The sequence below is a fragment of the Maniola jurtina genome, chromosome 3, assembly GCF_905333055.1.
Source record: "Maniola jurtina chromosome 3, ilManJurt1.1, whole genome shotgun sequence".
Lineage (NCBI taxonomy): Eukaryota > Metazoa > Arthropoda > Insecta > Lepidoptera > Nymphalidae > Maniola > Maniola jurtina.
The window spans coordinates 7,931,981-7,947,083 of record NC_060031.1 but is presented as its reverse complement, the minus strand read 5'-3'; the positions used below and the strand labels follow the sequence as shown (position 1 = coordinate 7,947,083).

At 37.3% G+C, this 15,103-nt stretch overlaps 1 protein-coding gene across 1 annotated transcript; it reads right to left on the bottom strand.

Annotated features, from left to right (window-relative positions):
* Window positions 1-2,550: 2,550 nt before the first annotated feature.
* On the bottom strand, window positions 2,551-14,439 carry LOC123880863 (allantoinase-like). Its single transcript, XM_045929218.1, has 10 exons — window positions 14,093-14,439; window positions 9,800-9,951; window positions 9,553-9,667; window positions 9,039-9,185; window positions 7,033-7,093; window positions 6,672-6,765; window positions 5,269-5,482; window positions 4,533-4,662; window positions 3,836-4,041; window positions 2,551-3,000 (listed from the first exon to the last, which is right to left on the bottom strand). The coding sequence occupies exons 1-10, from the start codon at window positions 14,246-14,248 to the stop codon at window positions 2,869-2,871; spliced, it is 1,407 nt and encodes a 468-aa protein (XP_045785174.1). The 5' UTR covers window positions 14,249-14,439; the 3' UTR covers window positions 2,551-2,868.
* Window positions 14,440-15,103: the final 664 nt, after the last annotated feature.

Genomic DNA, 15,103 nt, shown 5'->3' with positions numbered 1-15,103 from the left:
CTAAAAAGCTGTAATTTGGCATGGATATAACTACTTACAAATCAAACTGCATCGCATCGCAGATAGTTTCCCTGTATCTCCTATAGTTTCGGATTTCCTCATGCTGTCCCAGTTAAAGATTCTCACGGGCCACGGATGCCTCCGGTGGCGCCTACATGGGTTTCGACTGTGTGCGAGTAGTTTGTGCGAATGTGGCGAGAGTGACGAGGATGCGCACCACGTCCTGTGGGATTGCAGTTTGTATGAGGATCTCCGAAGCAAGATGTTGGATGGGATGGTGTATGCGGAGGTGGGTCCGGTGTACTACCGGGACCTGGTCTCTTCGGAGGTGAACTTCCGAGGACTGCGGGAGTTCGCGCACGCGTGGCACAAACGGAGGAGCCGCTCGGAAGTGCGGCAGCGAAGACGGAGAGGAGGACGCGGAGGGGAGGAAAACGAGGGAGAAGGAAGTGACGAAGAGGAATCTACGAGCATTGAGGAGGGGAGCGATAGCGATAGCGATACTGAAGACAGATACGCAAATACTGGAGAGGAAGTGGGTAACAGGAGACACCACGATCGGCAACAAGAATCTCTCGTATCTGTGACGTCTGTCCCAGAAAGGGGAGAGTGACTTGATGGGGACAAGGAAGTGAAAGGAAAATAATTTGTAGGGAGTCCAGAAGGCGCCCCGTGAAAGACAAGTACCGAACGGGCGCCCTCCCGCGTTTTAGCCCATATAACCGCAAGGTTGGTGCCTGGTGGGGCCATGGGTGGTTGGTGGGTTGTCCCAGTTAAAAAACGCATTGTAAGTATAGCCTGCAGTAGCCATACCTACTAGCCATACGTAAGAGATCCATTATTGATTTTGTCACAACATCATATTATGCATAGTACCCACTGAATAGATAAATAAGATAAATGATAAATAATATTATTATCTATTCAGAGATAATACTAGGTACATTTTACCAAATTAGGTTAGCAGGTTTATTGGTAGTCATTATATTTAGTATAGTTAGTTAGCGTATAGTTATGGCCTGATGACCTATCTACCTTTTATGCGCTGAGATCAGACAAATCTGTCAACTCGAATTTAAGTATTATATATAATTTTTATATATAATACTTAAATTATAATACTTAAAATATTATATATAATATATATATTATGAAATGCGAAGTTTTTAAGGTGCATGAGACGGGTCTGCCCGCGAAATTCAAATTAAATTTGGTTTTTCGCAATTTGTAAATTAATACTTTAGGGACGGCACAGACTAGTAGAGGATTAACCAAGGAGTAACATAGGCTACTTTTTTAAACGACTTTAAAAAATGGAGAAGTTGTGTTTTTCCACCTATGCACTTGATATCTCCGAGATTTCTATATCGATTTGCGTAGTTTTTTTTTAATCGATAGAGGAACTTTGGGACATTGTTCCATTAAAAAATTGGATTCCAACTCCTCAATCCTAATGCTGCAGGGGATCTGAGCAATCCACGCGGGCGAAGCTGCGGGCATCATCTAGTGTGCAATAAATTACATTGGTCCAGTTTTGATAAGGACTAAGGCATGTAAGGTTATCTTAGGTTTAATCTTCGGTGTCAAACTATCAGGTAGGTACCAAATAATATAACCAGGCAAGCTTGTAACTACCAACTGACCCAATTGTAACCGGGGACGATAACAGACTTGTACCCTATGTTTACCTACCTGCTTTAAAAGTAATGAAAGGAAACAAAATATGGTAGTAGGGACACATACCTAAATTGCATTTTCTTGAACACTCAATTAAATATAATTTATTCAAATGTGTTCCAGTGCAAGTATGAAAGTAATCAATTAGGAAAATTGCCTATCTTGATTCAATTACACAAACAGAAATTGTTGAATCTTTTGAAATATAGGTACCTAATAAGTACCCAATTAGTGTACTTCCTGTTGCGTCATTCTCAGATTAATAAAAATAAATAATTTATAGTAAGTAGATAGGTAAGCACTATACTGTAGGGTATTTCCATATTTACCCAATATACTTACCTAACATTGAGTAAATATGGAAAACCACAAAAGTTAAGAATCGTAATGCTCTAAGGTAGGTAGGTACCTATGTAAACATCACCTATCTAGTTTAGATAGAAATCACAATCTTTCAGATAAAAGTTTGATTGCATCCCATGTGATTTGACTAGGTATAGCTAATAGATAGGTACATAAGTATTATGGGATAACTACTTACTCATACGATAATTTTATCATTTTATGGACTGAAACACTTATTTTTGAAAAACGTTGTTACATTATATTTTGATAGTGATAATAAAGAATATGCAGGTGCCTACCCGGTTGAGATTGTTTTAGGCTTCATTTCAGACCTAAGCGAGTTTGGAACACTCGTTCTTTTAATTTACTCATAAAGAGCATTCTAACTAATAAGCTAAGAGTGGAGCTGGATTATAACTAATGCACGAATAAGAATCAGAAACAATGGGTCCTAACCATAAGAAACTATCTGAATTAAAATTCGGAATATATAACTAACCTACCAGGAACTGGAATTCAAAAAGAAAAAAAGAAACAACTCGTATTCATATCATTTATTTTGTGATAGGTAATACTTAATAGAATTTATTACAATAAATATAATAAGTAGGTATTTGTTTTCATTATACTTAGGTACACTAATCAAAGCTGAAGTTCTACTCTTAGAGTGGTGACCGTGTCTACGATAAGTATGTGGAGCGCCTTCAAGCAAGATGGAAAGAGGACATAATATATTATACAGGCTGGCGGCAAGTGCTGCATGAGGAAGACTCAAAACCGGGTGTGTTAGCACTCGTTAGTCCAGCGGTGGACAGTGCTAACAGGCTAAAACAATGACGAACCTATCTAATTAAAGTCCCTTATTAATAATTTTCCCTTTGGTTCACCGACAATGTCTCCATCACCAAACACTAACTGGCCACGTACATAAGTTTTCTTCACAACACCCTTCAATTCTTTTCCGATATAAGGCGTCAGCTGAAATGGAAAACATTTTCATAAGTTTTTACTTAAAAAAAATAGATAACGCCCACGATTAGGACTTCGTCAGCGTGAATTTAGGTTTTCAAGTATCCTGTGGAAACTCTTTGGGATTTTCCGGGATAAAAAGTAGTCTATGGGTATCTATCTCCGGGATGCAAGCTATCTCTGTATATTATGATCACCAAATAGATGATCCACTTGGTTTGATTTCGCTGGACAAAAAGTAGGGCTATTTATCCGTCCGGGATGCAAGCAGCTATCTCTGTACCCTACCTCGTCCGGATGGGCCGTGAAAAGCTAGCAGAGAGAAAGACACTTTCGTATTTATAATATTAGTATAGATCACCTATCATAATTCTCAAAGAATATAAACTAGGGGGAAAGAGCCATCAAATAAAAAAAAAGTAATCCGTAACAACTTAAAAGGGCCACCCTTGGTTGTTCCTGGGCCAAAGATGCCCGTCAGACTCGAAGCATTGCCAAGTTGAATGACGATGGCAACCTTTGGGACCTACTTGTTTTTGTCGATAAGAAGTAGGTAGGTGCATAATGCAAGTTAATATTTTTACGAAGAAAGGGAGAATTTTAGGGGATTGTACCCGAATAAAAAATAGGTACCTACCTAAGGTACAATTCTGGATGGTGCCCAAATATGGATTCCATGTCAAGCATTCTATATTATAATTTGGTCTCTTTCTCCTATAATTCATTTAAAACTGGGAAATGTTATCGTTATCTCTACTTAGTAAGAGTATATGTGCTCTATATACATATACATACATATGTGAGTATACATATAGTAAGAATATTAGAACCCTTAATTATCTACCTTGTTCTTATGTCGAATAATATCAGGTGAAACAATAAAAGATTCATCAGGGTCGAAATACACGAGGTCTGCGTCTAGACCTGGCTTTAGAGCTCCTTTACGGTCTTGCAAGCCGCACAAGTTAGCGGGCCCAGCGCTCAAGTATTTGCTTATTGATCTCAAGTCCAAACCTCTGTTCGATGCTTGTGTCCAAAATAATGAAAGACCTGAAAATGTAAAGTGAATAATTAGCAGTCTTCTTCATTAAGTATCTACAATACATAAAGAAAAACTTGGATAAGACTTTAGCTTTCAAGTAATGAGGAATTTCAGAGATTGAGGTATTCGGCGCCAGACTGTGGCGTGTGGAAGTCCCTACAAGAGACCTATGTCAAACAGTGGACCTCTCTCAGTTGTTGATGATGATGATGACTGGCATAAAGGTGAAAGTAGTTAGGTATAAACATCCATACTTCCATACTTAATATTATAAATGCGAAAGTGTGTCTGTCTGTCCGTCCGTCCCTCCGTCCGTCCGTCAATCCGTCAGTCCGTCCGTCCGTCCGTGTGTCTGTCTGTCTGTCTGCTACCTTTTCACGGCCCAACAGTTTAACCAAATTTGACGTTTGGTACAGAGTTAGTTTATATCCCGGAAAATCAAAAAGTTCCGACGGGAAATTTGTGACATTGAAACATTGGGTAGAATATTGGGTCATACCGAATTGCACCGACGAAATGCCGCCCCAAGCTTCTAAGGTGTTACTGCATTTAAGATCAGGCGTACAAGGTGAATGATCCGATACAACCAAATCCAATTTATCATCTAGCAAATATTTCCATAACTTCTCCTGTAACAAAAAAAAAAATACGAATTCAAAAGGCATAGATATTATCTTCGATGATCTCCCTGGCGCAGAGTTGAACGCGCGGATTTTATAAATGGAAGGTTCCAAATACGATTAAAGCAGCGATTTGGAAATTTATTATTTCTAAATTGTCATTGGTGGTCTGGCCCAGTGGGAGGCTACGGCCGTGGCTTGTTACCACCCAACCAGAAAAGCTGTGCCGCCAAGCGATTTAGCGGTCTGGTACGATGTTGTGTAGAAACTGATAAGAGGTTAACTGCTATATACACCTTCTATAAGTTAGCCCGCTTCCATATTAGACTGCATCGCATCACTTACCACCAGGTGAGATTGCAGTCAAGGGATAACTAGTAATGGAGTTTTAAAAATCTACCTACAAACCTCAAAAAGTAGATACAACTGGGTCCCTACAACGAATTACGGTACGGGTTGCTACTTCCTTGGTTCGTGTGCATATAGCGATTAATATATATGCTCGCGTAGTGCGTTTATATCATGGAATGCCTCGAACTTTTTTAATAGTAGGTACCTAGTCACGTCGAGGGCTCCAAGGAGCTCCTACTTGTTCAGTTAATAAGCGTAGATAACCTTATTATCAGCATCCCGTATCGGAGGGGCACACTTGTACTCGCTGTGCCCTCTGGGAACATCGCTAGCACTTAGTGTGAGGTAATGGTGACAGGTCTCCGCGGTGACTCCACCCCGCCATGCCGGGTGACCCTTAGCGAGGCGTAAGGTGCGAGCTTTCTCCAACAGTGGAACTACAGTTGCCGAAGACACGTGAACTACGTGAACACGCACACTGAAAAATAATGTTTAATTATGTACCCCACTACTTAAATGCTTACTTCTAAATATTACTATTATGTACTTACTAGGTACTTATACTAAATATACCTATCTATTATTGTTATTTTTAGGGTTCCGTATCTCAAAAGAATAAAAGGAGCCCTTTTAGGATCACTTCGTTATGTCTGTCTGTCAAGAAAGCTAAGTATAGGGTAAGTACCTACTCGTACTTCCCGTTGATCTAGAATCATGTTTGGTAGGTAGAACATACAGAGGTTCGATGAAGCCGTAGGTATAGGTAGAGCAATCGTGTGGAAACTGTGGGATGAAGGAGCGACCCGGACAGGTCTATGTAGTTAAGACCCTGTGTAATGTTGAAGGGTCGTTGTGGTCGTCATTTACCACGAGACCAAAGACGAGGTTCGACGAAGCCGTCTAGACAAAACAATCGTGTGGTAAGTCCTGGAACAAAGGGGTGGCCTTAACTGGCCTACGTAGTTATCCTCCTAGGTCCTCCGGGTCCTATGTTGAAGTGTCGTCGTGGTCGCAATTTACCACGAGACCAATGGCGTCGGACTAGGTCTATGTTTTTCTTTAAACTGTGGTTTTGATGTGTTATTGCAGCACATACAAGTCAGGCGCTTCACCGAGCGCCTAATGTGCACATCTAAGCAGCAAACAAAAATGGAGCTAAGAAGAAATGTATAGGAATGTGTAGGATATTGATACATATTATGTTATACTAAAATGTTATTAAATAAAAAAATCTTCCACAAGAGTATGTACAAGTCATCACTTCCTTTTTTTCACTTCCTTGAAATAAAATACGTGAAGAAGAATCAGTGATAGCCTAGTGGTTAACTTGGCCTCCCATTTGGGAGGTCAGGAATTCAATCCCGGGCACACACTTCTAACTTTTTTATTAGTTTTTTATTAGTTTAGAGTTATTTAGTAAGTGCGTTTTTAGCATTTATTGTAAATATCACGTCTTAACAGCGAAGGAAAACATCGTGAGGAAACAGTGCCTAGTCAATAATGTTCTCAAAGGTGAGTGAAGTCTACCAATCACTTAGCCAACGTGGTGGAATAGTCCACCACGTTGGGCCAAACGGCAAATTCTTCTCATTCTAACAGGAGACCCGTGTTCAGTAGTGAGCACACACTATGGGTAGATAATGATGACGAATTATTAACATACTTACTCTGTTTTATCTAGAAAGCTGGTAATAAGCGTTATTGCATTTAGTTCCATTCTAGGCGGCCGAGACTCGAGATACGTCTTATATTCCTCAGGATCTAAAAATGAAGTATATATTTTATCATATCAGATTTATCACTTAAGAGGAATGACACATTTATGACTGCGAGCGGAGTCATTGAACCCATTCGTAATAAATAATTTGTAACTTAAACCAGTTTTAGTGGAATGGATTTCTGGCGATTTAGAAGAGATCTATTGCATTCCCGCAAGAATAGAAAATATTTTTACATAATGATAGTAGGTAGGTTGTAGGTTTATTTATTTCGAATCTAATAAGTAGGTCCACCAGCTTGGGTACTAACCTTGTTCGCTAATATTTTTTCCACCACAAGAATTATTATCGTCATCAAGTTCAGCGTGAAACTGTAAGAAATGAAATAATATGATTTAGGCATAAGGTTTGTTCTAAAACTTGTTTAGTGAGTGTCAGATCAGAACACGCATTTAAGGTATAGGTAAGGTAAGCTTCAATAAGCACGCTCCTAAAAACCGTGTTACCGTAAACCAATGCTGATGTAGCACGATATATTATAACACGATACTAATCACATCACGTCACATCACACTAATATTATAAAGGAGAAAGTTTGTATGTGTGTGTGTGTGTGTGTGTGTGTGTGTGTGTGTGTGTGTGTGTGTGTGTGGGTGTGTGTGTGTGTGTGTGTGTGTGTGTGTGTGTGTGTGTGTGTGTGTGTGTGTGTGTGTGTGTGTGTGTGTGTGTGTGTGTGTGTGTGTGTGTGTGTGTGTATGTTTGTTACTCCTTCACGCAAAAACTACTGGACGGATTGGGCTGAAATTTAGAATGGAGATAGATTATAGCCTGGATTAGCACATAGGCTACTTTTTATCCCGGAAAATCAAAGAGTTCCCACGGGAATTTTAAAAAACCTACATCCACGCGAACGAAGTCGCGGGCATCAGCTAGTAATTAATAAAGGTGACTTTATTAATTATTACTGTATATTGTACAGTCTCTATTTGACAAAAATAAACGGCACCGAATTAAGATCTAGAAACGATAGGAAATCAATTTATTGATGTCTGAATTCATAAAGCTGTACATGAATAAATTTGTAATAATTCAACTTGAAAAATTGATACAAAATAATCTTGTTACCTATCTGATTTAGAATCGATTTGAGGCACTGATCATCTACGTAAAAAAACCGAGCGAGTCAGACTCGTGCACTGAGGGTTCCATACTCGGGTATTTTTTCCAACATTTTGCACGATAAATCAAAAACTATCATACATAAAAATAAATAAAAATCTTTTTTATAATGTATACGTAAAGCCCTTTCATATGATACCCCACTTGGTATAGTTATCTTACTTTGAAAATTGAAACACATTTTAATTTTTTTAAATGATGTAACCACAAATTCGCGGTTTTCAGATTTATTCCTGTACTTGTGCTATAAGACCTACCTACCTGCCAAATCATGATTCTAGGTCAACGGGAAGTACCCTATAGGTTTTCTTGACAGACACGACGGACGGACGGACGGACAGACAGACAGACAGACGGACAAATAGGCAACAAAGTGATCCTATAAGGGTTCCGTTTTTCTTTTGAGGTACGGAACCCTAAAAACCGTGTTCAAAATCAAAATATAAACTTTGGCTGTCGGGATTGTTTTGCATAATTCTATCCGATCTATACCTACATACTAAGTATAATACTTACCTCCTACTAGTGAGTTTGTATGTGGGAGGTAATCTCCGCAACTAATGATTCGTTACTCTACAACTCGATTCTGAAAATTATTTCACTGATACTATCAAGCTGCATTATCCCCGAGTGCTATAGGCTATAATTAATAATGTCATGCGGACACGAATTCACGGGCCAAGCCAAGTGTAATCAAAAAATGATACAGCTACAAAAATATTTAAGTAACTTTTTTTACATCTTTCTTGTACGCACGTTGATAGTGCTTGGTCAGAAACCTTCACGCAAGTGTCGACAACAACTGAACAAAGATTAAGATGAATCGGATGAACGAGGCGCAAATGCATTTTGAAATTCGCCATCTTGGTTTTTTTACTATTCGTTTTTAAAGCGCCAATAGAAATTACCATGACACCGTGAAAATTTCAACTCTCTACCTATTACGGTTCATAAGATACGAGTAAGTATATCCCGGTGGTAGACAAACACATGGACAGCTAAGGCTTAGTAACAGGATCGCGCATTGGCACCCTTCGCGCACGAATACCTGAAAATGCACCTATATCTAAGTACTTGCTGAAATTTCTAAAAATAGCTCGGCTTTCCATTATAATTGTTTTTCATAAATTTGCTTACTGCCAAAACCGATCCAGTACCCTCAAGTGCGTTAAAGGCTAGCTCTAAATCTTCAGCTTCTACATTAGGAAATTCATCGACGCCGCTAGGACAAAGGAAGCATTTGAATCCCACCACTCCAGCCTTGACCAATTCTCGCAGAGAATCCTGAAATCGAAAAATATAAATTATTTCAGCGCCCGAAGGAAATGGTATTTTCGTAATTATAGGCAGAATAGGTAGGAAAGTAGGAACCTATACGATTATTTTTTCTGCTTACCGCTCGTCATAGCATAAGGCTCTAAGCACATTGCGGGATGGTCAAAAATGTCGCAAAGTAATCGGAACTTCTCTTAAAGTTGATAATAAAATAATTAGGTACCTAAATAAAATCAACAGAACAAACTCTTACACAGAAAATTGAATTCTATTCATTTCTTTTTTGCTTTAATTCTCATTAAAGCAATTAAAGCAAATGTGTTAGTATTACCTACTAATTACCTAATTTCATGCAATTTCATAAAGTACTGCCTACCTGGTTTCCAACTATTACTCCACCCCAAAATCCAACATCGACGTAAACATGTCCAGTAGCTGAATTTACTTTAGTTTTAAGATTTTCCAATGTCGTTGTTGGCGGGATTGAGTTCCTAGAAGTAAAAATAGTCCGTTACCTAACTAAATTAAAAATATTGTAGTTAATAGAGATTTCGTGATGAGTCAGTCGTTTTCTCATTTATTTATATGTATACCTAATTAGATTTTAAAAGTTATGTATTTACAAAGGCATGTCGATGATGGTAGTGATGCCTCCAGCAGCAGCTGCATTGGTGGCGGTGCGGAACCCCTCCCAGGCGGTGCGGCCTGGCTCGTTTACGTGCACATGAGAATCGACAACCCCTGCTATTAAGGCCCACTCTCCACCATCTGTCACCTATGGAAAAACCCATTGATATAGGATATAGAATGAGTAGGTTAGATGAAAAATCTCGAGCAAACTGTCGTTGCTCAAATGGCCAGGTTTGCACACATATTATTATATACCTACAGAGTCCTCACATCTATCACAACAGTTTATAATACTTGAACACAAGTGTAAATTAAAAATTTATAACACCCCCGACAAGTGAAGGTTACAGTAACTAGTAAAAAGCTGATAACTTTCAAACGGCTGAACCGATTTTCTTGGATGATAGTAGCTAAGAACACTCTCGATCAAGCCACCTTTCAAACATAAAAAACTAAATTAAAATCGGTTCATTCGTTTAGGCGCTACGATGCCACAAACAGATACACAGATACACAGATACACACGTCAAACTTATAACACCCCTCTTTTTGGGTCGGGGGTTAAAAAAGTTTAATAACGATTGTAAATACTAATTTGAAATAAGGTCAAACTTTTATTTTTGTTTTTATTTTTCAGGCCGCTTTTGAAGCACTTGTTACAAATCCTGTTGATACTCATATCGCTAGAAAAAAACTTAATAAATTAATATGAAAAAAAAAACTTAAAAATCTCTTTAATTCTTAAACCAAGGTGCGTTTCGATTTTTCTGCACTTCTATTTAGGTACTTGTAAAATTCAAATTCACAGAAGTGGGAATCAGCTTGTACTCAATTTTGTTCTGTGACATAATTAAAAAGTTTTCAATGTACCTGCCTAATACCTACCTAATCTGCAAAATGAATCTTACGAGTAGAATCCTGACACCAAGTTTTATGGTAAGTATTGTAAAGATACCTAAAACTTCGTTAAATGTATTTTCTTCATCCTGTTAATTTCGTGCAGGCTGTTTCGCATGAATCTCGACCATTCAACGTAAATAAATAATTCGATAACAAAACTGTAGAAATAAATATCAACAGATTGACAAAAAATATAGCAATATATATTATAACATAACAAAGTGTTTTTATGACACTATACATATTTATTACCCACTCAAATGGGTAGAAGTTTTTCATACTGATCGACGTTCTTAGATGCATTAAAAGCGAGCGACATTTATAAAGTTGCAATATAGGTACTTACCTCTCTAATTTAGTTTTTATTTTCAATAGGAAGCAATAAAAAATTGAATTAGTGAAGGATAAGTTCAAGGTAAGTATGTATGATGATATCTAATCTAGCCCATAGCCACAGTCTGAGGTACCAATGTCAAACAAAGTGCCTAAAATGGTCCTAAAGTTTCATCTTTTTCAGGACCACCCAAGTAGTAGTAGTAAGTAGCTAATTAGTCCTGAGATACAAATCTATACTCAATACTCATAATAAAACGGAAACTAGATGATTTCTGTACATTAATTTATATGTATATTTTGAAAGTTTATTACCGATATAGACCCCAAAACATTTTTTTTTTGCAATTTTTGTCTATATCTGTCTGCGCACGGTTATCGCTGATTTTGGTCCTATTACAACACATTCACAATATATTATACCTAGGTATTTATCTTTGGAAAAGGTAGGCTCCTCGTGTGAAGCTAGGCCAGGTCAACTTTTGTTTAATTAATCTTCATAAATCTAAATAAGAAAAGCTGACTGACTGACGACTGACTGACTGACCGATTGACTGAGCTAAGAAAGGATTTTTGAAAATTCAACACCTAAGGGTTATAAAATAGGGGTTTGAAATTTGCTTAGTCCAGTCGGACGAAGTCGCGGTAAGTCTAAATATATATAAAAGGAAAAAGCGACTTACTGCCTGACTGACTGATTTATCAACACACAACTTTAAACTACTGGACGGATCGCGGTGAAAGGCATGTAGTAGCTGTTATGGCGTAGACATCCGCTAAGAAGGATTTTTACAAATTCGATCCCTAAGAGAGTAAAATAGGGGTATGAAATTTGTTAAGTTCTTGCAGACGAAGTCGTGGGCTAAGCTAGTAATTTATAAATTGCAAAAGTGTCCCAGTCTGTTTGAGATAGATTTACATAGCTATTACCTAGTTTGTGTAGATGCAAACAAAAAATATTTGTTTGAACGCAAGTTCTTACTTTTGAGAAAAATTATTTTACTAGATGAATTTCAACCTACGTTACGTATAGTAGATACGTGTATATCCTAGTAACATTTATAATAAGCTAGAATAAAAGAAACAAAAAAATATCCTATTTGACAGAGCGGGTCATTTAGCATACTAAGATGCAGAAAAACATTTTCTAAAATGTCCAACACGATAAAAGATACATAAAACCGTAGCATATTTTAAATTTTATTACCATAAAGTTGTGAATAATCTTTCAAAGTAGCGGATTTTATTTCTGCCTTGTCTATCCGCCCCAACTTCGCACGGGTGGGGCTTGCCTATGCCATACACAAAATATGTGAATGTTTATTTATTACATTATTACAATACATAGTATCTAAACATTTTTGAATTATAAAGTGAATGGTTTAAGTAATAAAACTTTTTACCGTTTTTTTTTATTATTCATATAATGAAATGATAGCGATAGATAGGTTAAGACGTCAGACTCCTGTGCAGTAGGTCCAGGGTTCGAGTCCGGGCACGCACTTCTTACTTTTCCGAGTTATGTTGAGATCACTTGTTTTAACGGTGAAGGAAAACATCGTGAGGAAACATACATGCCTGAGAGTTCTCCATAATGTTCTCAACGGTGTGTGAACTGTGAAGTCTGCCAATCCACACTTGGCCCGCATGGTGGACTATGGCCAATCCCTTCTCATTCGCTATTGATTTGCTGATACCCGTTAGGAGTTCCGTCCTTCATCTCCGAAACAATGCATCAGATCTGCACCGAATTTACATGGGGCCTACCTCCTAATTGACCTAATATACACTTTGTAAAGAAAAAGTATGGCCAAAATCGATCATTTTTGATGAAGTTATAAAGTAACAACGACAAAAATTTTCATTTCTTATCTCGAAGGAACTTAATTGTTTTTTGGGATTGAAATACCCACAGGGATCATATACCAAGCTTTTATCAAAACTAACTAAGTATACCTATTTACTTAATTAAAAAAACTGTCAGCGCACCTAATGTAAATTTTACCTCTTGATAAAAATTACTCCAAACACAATCCTCAAGAACCAGTTCCAATTTTTGCATTAGTTAAAGATAACAAAGACGAATCGCCTGCAAAAATAAAGGCATAATAATGCTGGCGTAAATGATACAATTTTAAGCTCTAACCCAATGAAAACAATGCAGGTAAATGGCATTCTTAAGATCCGTAAATGTAGGTTGTCATATAAACAATTTTCTTTTCAAATGCAAAATTACCTATAAACCTACCTACTGAAATAAGTAATAAGGTGCCTACTTAGGTACTTATTATTTGTAAAATGTAGACGGGACGGGCCATCATTATTCTGTCACTATTAATTATTTAACCACTTACTGTCCTACTGAAGGGGATTCATTTCGATTGGCAGGAACTTGGCGAGGGGCCTAACCTTTTAGTCAAAGATTTTTAAGCATATGCTAGAGCAAATTGATCTTGGAGGTCAAATGAAACCAGATAAAATTCAACAAATAATTACCTAAAGTTTAATTCAACCTAGTTGTTATTCTAAGTCAACCTAAAATTCAACCAAACGGAACACCATAAACCGGTTGCAGTTTAATAGGTTTCATTATTAGATAGTCAGTGAAACTATTAACGAATGCTAGAACGAACCACGAACGAACGGAGAGTAAAATAATCTCTGTTCTGTGATTGTGTGAAAAACAATCTAAGCATTAATTTATAACTTTAGAAACTAAAGTAAAATTAGAAAAGTATTGAGCTACCTAATAGTACCTACTTAGTTAAATAATTAATTGTTGTTTTATAAATCTTACAATTTATTAACCTACCTGTACAAAATATTCATAATTAGTTACTTAGTAGTTTTATTTTGCGTAAGTCAGTATACGCGAATAAATATCTCAAGCACACCTGCAAAAAAAACTCCAGGCAGACGCCCTTACTGACCTATCAAGGTTGTTCCAACTGAATTGCCGGCGGAAAGAGACAACTATAATAACACATACTTATCTATATGAATATGTGAATACGTGTTATAAGCAAAACAGCGTAGGTTGTGCTACAGCTTACTTTAAGTTTACTCTTGCTTGCTATCAGCTTTTCGGCTTCATTTCGGTCTAGGATGTCCACAATAATTCCCCGGTCGTCGACCAAAACTCCTCCATCGAAGATTCTAGTTTCAGTAACTAGTCGCTTGCTTAAAAACAATTGGCACTCGCCCGTCATCGTTAACTGAATCACTCACAAACACAACTACACGAATTGAAACACGCTGGTCAACTACGAGAATCGGGTGATAACGTTATATACTGAAACATTTATCTCGTTTTAACTGCTTTCGTTCATTTTTATTGGTAAACAAATTGATAACGGGATAATAGCGGTGTGGGCACTTAAGTAAATTGACAATACTTTAATGAATCTACTTGTGTACTTAGTTAACTTAAGGCAAAAACTACGTCGATTTTCAGCGATTTCCTCTTCCCCAAGACTCAATATATTATTATTAAGGATGGGCAGTTTTGTAGGTAGGTATTTGTAAATAAAATACAAATTACGTTGAGATAAACCATTTACCTATATTTACAATTTCATTGGCATGTATCGTGTGGGAGACAGCCGGCAAAGAATTAATAACAAAGAATAGATTTATTTACAAGCGAGACACCTACCTATAATTTTAAATGAGTAGCCTGTTCAAAACCTAATGTCATTAAATAAAGCTAGAAACGTTATTATCGATGAAATTAGAAACATTAATCTTTATAATAAAAGCACATTGACCCGTTCATTGTTTTATTTCTGAATATAATTAAATCGGCCCACTTGTATGCACAGTTTTTTAACACGATGCCTCTGTTGACGAATCGCCTAATAAATGCCAATGATTCACCTTGAACTTGACTCAAACACGCGGGAAGCTCCCGTTCAGGTTATACATACTGTAAACATGCACAATACTCGCTCAAACTCGGAATACCTAGCTCTAGTAAATACTAACTACACCGGTTCCTGCTAACATTTTGAAAAGGGCAGATAAATAATCTAGCAATGTCAGCCACTTAAAAAACTATTCAAATA

Excerpts from the sequence above, each read along its gene's own strand:
- LOC123880863 (XM_045929218.1), bottom strand. The coding sequence starts at position 14,248 with ATGACGGGCGAGTGCCAATTGTTTTTAAGCAAGCGACTAGTTACTGAA. Across the intron at positions 9,668-9,799 it reads ACCATCATCGACATGCCTTT|GAACTCAATCCCGCCAACAA; the intron begins GTAAATACATAA and ends TTTTACTTCTAG. Across the intron at positions 4,042-4,532 it reads CATTTCGTCGGTGCAATTCG|GTCTTTCATTATTTTGGACA; the intron begins GTATGACCCAAT and ends TTACATTTTCAG.